Source organism: Megascapheus bottae, chromosome 9, assembly GCF_031878675.1.
Source record: "Megascapheus bottae isolate mThoBot1 chromosome 9, mThoBot2.hap1, whole genome shotgun sequence".
In the NCBI taxonomy this organism is placed as follows: domain Eukaryota; kingdom Metazoa; phylum Chordata; class Mammalia; order Rodentia; family Geomyidae; genus Megascapheus; species Megascapheus bottae.
The window spans coordinates 26,987,063-26,993,062 of NC_143517.1; the positions used below are offsets into that span (position 1 = coordinate 26,987,063).

Below are 6,000 nucleotides of genomic sequence, written 5' to 3' on the forward strand. Positions count from 1 at the left end.
TTTATGACAACCCTAAAACGTTATTCAGACAGTGTCAAAATGTCTTTAAAGTAGTTTAAAAAGTACTTAGTCAATGTATTTGATATATAAGTTCTGAAAACGTGTAAACACATCAATATGTTATAAAAGTAAGCTATGTAGTATGTTATAAATTTGAAAGAAATTAAAATTGGTTTGGAGATGTAAAAAAAATCCTTTATGATGACATAAACTAGCACACCCTAATTATTCTGTTAGAATTTTCTAGAGACAATTTCTTTTCTTACATTGGATTTACTTTGACTGGAACATAAAGTATTAATTTTTAACTACAATTTGTATAATCACTTCAAACCACAAGGTATCTAAATAGATAGATAGATATTCAGTATGTCTGGACAAAACTGCTAAGGAGTCACGCTACTCTTTGTAATTCAGTGTCACTGACACCATGTGACTCCATTCAAACCCAGCGATATCCTGTGGCCTACAAAGTAGGCTATTCAGTAAGACCACCCTAAGGAGTGTGGTCACAGCCTTCATTCCAACAAGCAGCTGTCAAAACCCATCATCCTAAATGACAACTTGCTGAACATGTCTCACTCTCAGAGTTAGTAGGACGTCCAGGGTGGTCTAGGAAAGATATTTGTGCCTATGTCTGCTATTAACAAATTTCTTTGAAAAATGCAGTCTCAACCTTTCAGCCACGGGGGCGGTGGGGGGGAGGTCTCCGTAAAGCCATTCCGTTCACTCGATTCCTGCATTTTCGTCCTATCAAGACCTTCTGAAAACTCCGAGACACGGTTGTTCCGCGGATGTTAAAGAACCGCTCGTGGGGTTCTTGCTGCCCTCAAAACTTCTTAGCAACATCCACGGTGCATGAACCCCAACGTGGCCTCCCTTGTCCAATCGCATGCCCGAAAGCCCAACCAGTCAGTCGGGTAATAATAAACCCCTCATCTCCTGAAGATACCCCAACCGAAGAAGGATCGCTCGGGGCTTTCGCGCGCGAAGGACTTGGCTAGAATTCCCGGCTGAAACTCACATGCATTTCCAATGCCAGATGCCACCCCCATCGCTTTGACCGATTTCCTCTTTTTCCTTATTCGCGATTTTGAGAGGGGGGAAGGCACGCTAAACGTGGAGACAGTGTAACCACAGGAGGTCGAGGGGGGCAGCACCGAAGCGCTGCGCCGAAGGCGCGCGGAGACGCCGGGCTCGGTTTTCTGCGACACCGGTTTCCCTCCCCGGCGCCCGCAGTGGAAAGTCATCCACGATCGCTCTGGGCTAGAAGGAAGGGGTGGCTGGATGAACCTCAGAAGGTGCTTGCTAGTTTCAGAAAGCTTGAATAACAATCACACCCGTAGGGGACTCTTCCTCCCACCTCGGGGAAGAATTTAAAAAAATAAAAAATAAAAAATCTCACTTCCCCGACCTCGCCGGTCCCCACCGCGGGGCAATCGAGCTCCTACCTCGTCCCAGCTCCAAGTTCCCCATCCCACTGGCGAGAAGCGTCCTTTCCCGGCACCCACACGAGACAGCAAACCCGGCCCGGCCTCTGACCAAAGAAAGGCCGCCTCCGAGAGCGCCAAGCAATCAACAGTTCCCCGGCTCTGCCCCGCGCGGCCGCCCGCCGGCGCCGCCTGACACACCCCTCCCTCCCGGCCGGCCGGGTTTCCGCGGGCCGCCGGCGCCCGGCTTCAGCCCGGCCCCGAGCCCGGCCCGGCCCCCGAGCCGCTCCCCGGGCCAGCGGGGCCCGCGCGCGCTTCACCGCGCCCTGCACGCACCTTCAAGGCGCCCCGGGCCGGGCCTTTGGGGACCACACGACCGGGTCCGAGCGGCACGAAACGCAACTCGCCATCGTCGTCGTCGTCGTCGCCGTCCACCACCTCGACGACCACGTCCTCGTCCTCGTCTTCCTCCTCGTCATCCTCCTCTTCGGCGCCCCCTCGGGGCTTCTCCTCCACCCGCCCGAGCCCCCTGCGCCGCCGGCTCCCGCCTTCCTCGTCCTCGTCTTCCTCTCCCAGAAGCAACAGCACGGGCGACGAGGCGGCGGCTCCGGCTGCCCGAGGGGGGCCGGTCCCTGCGCTGCGCGGCGGCGGCAGCGGCGGCCTCCAGCTCTCGGGGGCCGGGGCAGGGCCCAGGGCAGGCGGCGGGAACCCGTGCACAGCGGCTTCCTTGGCGGGCGTGGACGCGGGCCCGGCCGGCTGCAGCGCGGCGCCCCCACGGCGGCCGCCCAGGCTGGAGCGCTTGGCTAGACGCCGCGCCTGCATGCCGGAGCGCGGGGCAGCGGGCCGCGGCGCCCAGCCCGGAGAGTTTGGCACCTCCGCTGCCGCCTCCTCCACCTCCTGCTCCTCCTCCTCCTCCGGCGGCCGCTCTGGCCACAGGCGTCCGGGGCCGCGGGGCCGCGAGGGGCTGCAGGAGCCGCCTCCCTGGGCTTGCAGCTCGCCACTGGCTGCCGAGGCGCGGGCGCCGCCTTCGCTGGACCGGCCCGCGGGGACGCCGGCGGCCGGCGGCTACGGCGGGGCGGCGCGGCGGCCGCGGGCGGGGGTGGGTGTGAGCGCGCGGCGCACTGCCGCCTCCGCCGCCGCCGCCGCCGCCACAGCCGCCCCGGAGCCGCGGGCTGCGCAGCGCTCCATGCGGCCGGCGGCCGGGCTGGCGTGCGCCTCTCCCGGGCCGCTGCGCCCGCGAGCTCCGGGCCTACCGCTGCGGTTCCCCGGGCGCGAGCTGTTTGTGTGGAGTCTTTTCCACCACCGCCCCCCTCTTCTAGAGCCAGTCCTCACTGTCCTCGGGCACACCCCCCCCCCATACACTCAAAACCCGGACTGGATTTATTCCCTTTACCCTCAGTCTCCAAAAATCTTGCAGCTTAGCCCCGAGGCAGATAGGGGTACATGCTTAACCTGCAGCCCACCGTTCCCTCTGGAGGGAAGAGGGGAGACTTTGCTGGGAGAGATGTGCTGGAAAAGGGTTTTGCGCAGATTGCTTAGGGACTACGCTGGAGCATACCCGTCGTGGGGCTGGGGGCTGGGGGCGGTGTCGGCTGGAGGTTTGGGGTCAGTTCCCTCAAGGAATCATCAGTCACTCAATTTTTTGTTTTTTGAAAATCTGTGCCATGACATTGTCTGCCAACTTCTTCATTTCTTTGGACACAACATTCCAGGCCTTGCCTGTTGAATTCTCAGCACAGGACTAAAGGGGCCTTTGAGCCTCTGAAACCTTCAGTATTTAACAGTAAGGACGGAAGTTCAGAGTGCCCTCTGCTCCCACTCTTCAACTCAGTCTTGTCCTGTCCACTACCATGGTCCAGTCCTTTGGAGAAGCAAATAGAGAAGAGGGTTCAAGACTGAATTTGGTAAGAAAAAAAATTAATATGAACCAAGACCTGCACCTGGAAATTGAGACATCCAGTTTTCCCTCTAATAAAGGACTTTTGTCACATTCTGAGGATTTTTAGGTGTGACAAAGCAAGACTATTTTGCTATGCGCTGTTACTGGGGTTAGGATATGTAGTAACTGATGCCCTTTACATTTAAATCATGTCCCAGAATTTACTTGTTAATTTCTTTATCAATATTTTGGCCACCACCTCCATGGGAACAGCATAAAAGGTGTCCTCAAACTTGGCTAATTATTGGTGAAAATGTTGTTGTTGTTGTTGTTGTTGTTGTTGTTGGGGGCCTAGGTGCTATCCCTGAAGTCTTTTGCCCAAGGCTAGCACTCTATCACTTGACTACAGCTCCACTTCTGATTAAAGATAGGAGTCTGGCTTTGAATCACAATCCTCAGCCTCCTGAGTAGCTAGGATTACAGATGTGAGCCACTGGCACCAAGCTACTGGTGGAGCTTAAACATCAGACACCCCATTAGACATTTGAACATGGCTCATTAACTGCTCATTTCTGGTGCCTACCAGCTGTTGACGAGAGGACTATGACAAAGGCTCTAAAATGAACTTTTGTTCTCTGTGACTCAGATTAGCTTTCTGATATACTTATTTCAGGTAATGACATGCTCAGTGTAACCATTCAGTCCCCAAATAGAGGCATTCCTTTTACTCCCTTCTCTACCTTATCCCTAGAGGCAGTGGCCCACAAGTCCGAATCTTTGTTTCTATCTGAAATGCCTTTTGAATTCACCCCTTCCTTCCCATTCCCAAAGCTCTTCCAGCACTTCCTGAGCTTCTAGAGTGAAACTTTCTAACAAAAACCCTTTTACAACCACACACCTGGCTCTTGTTTGCCTGAAGATGCTAACACCAGATTCCTGTTGTCTAAATCCCATCCAATCATGACCCTTTCTCGTTGAATTTTTCAATTTCTCATTAACTTCCATAAGTATTCTGTTCAGGAATTCAGAGATCTATATAAAGCTTATTATATGAAATGTATCAGTGATGTATATGTAAGGTCTGCCGAAAGGAAACTCCATGCAGTTCAGGAGAAGAGGGTTTATTGTGTGAGGAAAGAGCAGACTCCTGCCACCCAAGATGGAGTCAGAGAGAAAGAGAGCTTATGGTGGGAAGTGAGAGATTATGTAGGGGGAGGAGTACAGCCACACCGGAAGTGGATGTGATCTCAGAGGATGGGGAAATACCTCAGACTGGGGGACCTCCCACTGCCCCCAGGCATGCCAGCTGCCAAGGTTACTTACAGGCGCTGGGCAGCGATTTCCAGGGTGCAGGGGGAGAGAGCCAAGGGAAGAAGTCATTTCTTCCAGGTGGACCTAACAGTGTATATAAATAAGGTAGGGGGCTGGGGCATGAAGACCTGGGTTTGATTCCTTAGTACCACATACATAGAAAAAGCCAAAAGTGATGCTGTTGCTCAAGTGGTAGAGCTCTAGCCTTGAGAAAGCCCAAGAACAGTGCCCAGGCCCTGAGTTCAAGAACCAGGACTGGAAAAAAGAAAAAAAGAAAAGGAAATAAGTAAAAATTTGATTTCATAAAAGCAATAAGCAGAGAAAAATTCAAGAGGTATGCGTGGTTTTAGAGGATTATTATAATGAGATGTGGACTTGTTTATATTAAAACAGAGTTGAGGGTAGCTTAAATCTCAGTGTTGCCAAATGAAAGAATAGTGCGAGCTATAATATAAAATCTGACTGAAGGGGCCAGGAGTTTGGCCTAGTGGTTAAAGTGCTTGCCTAGCATGCACGAAGACCGGGGTTCGATTCCTTGGTACCACATACATAGACAAAAGCTGGAAATGGTGCTGAGGCTCAAGTGGTAGAGTGCTAGCCTTGAGAAAGTCCAAGGACAGCGCTCAGGCCCTGAGCTCAAGCCCAGGACTGGCAAAAAAAAAAAAAAAAAAAAAAAATCTGACTGAAGAGTTGCAGCAGTGATGTCTGCCTTCTCCTTTCTGCTGTCTGGCCTGTTTTGACTGCAAGGTTTGAAAGAACAGTGAGGAGAAAGAACAAGAAGCGAAGGGCTTAGGAGTAAAAGTCACTCCAGAAACTGCAGAGAACCAACTGCCTGCTGTCTGCTTTCTTCTGATGCTTCATGATTTTTAAACCTTTAAGTTTTGAACCCCAAAGAAAGCATTTTAACATGTATCTGACAAATTCTTTTTAAAAATCAAGCTCAATTTGTAACGATAATTATCATCATCACTCCAAAATACACATAACCATTACCAGGGCAGAAACACAATCAAGTTTCACCCTCCAGTGATAGGTCTTTTGTGTCCTAATAACTTTTATGCTTTTGTGCCAGTACTGACACTTGAACTCAGGGCCTTTTTTGCTCAAAGCCGGTGCTCTAGCACTTGAGCCATAGCTCCAGTTCCAACTTTTTCCTGACTAATGGAAGAGAGAAAGAGGGAAAAAGCATGGTTGTTTTACTCAGTAGAAAACAAACAAAAACCAACCCAAACGAACTACTATGACTGCCTTGGCTAGCTTTAAAAAGCAATCTTCAGATCTCAGCTAGCAGTACAGCATAAGGCACTGCTGGCCAGCCTTGAACTTCAAATATTTGGTTTTTATAGTCGGGGTTCTACTAGCTCCTTTTTAAAACTATTT

General features: G+C 51.6%; 1 protein-coding gene across 2 annotated transcripts in view; it reads right to left on the reverse strand.

Annotated features, from left to right (window-relative positions):
- The window catches only part of Znf704 (zinc finger protein 704), a 171,118-nt gene extending 168,811 nt beyond the window's left edge, over window positions 1-2,307 (reverse strand). For both annotated transcript variants that reach the window (XR_016536664.1, XM_090338989.1), the window contains exon 1: window positions 1,767-2,307. Coding sequence is in view for 1 of the 2 variants with exons in the window: in XM_090338989.1 (XP_090195115.1) it covers window positions 1,767-2,252 (486 nt within the window). In the remaining variant the exon portion in view is untranslated. The remainder of the gene's footprint in view (window positions 1-1,766) is intronic.
- Between the last annotated feature and the right edge of the window lie 3,693 nt (window positions 2,308-6,000).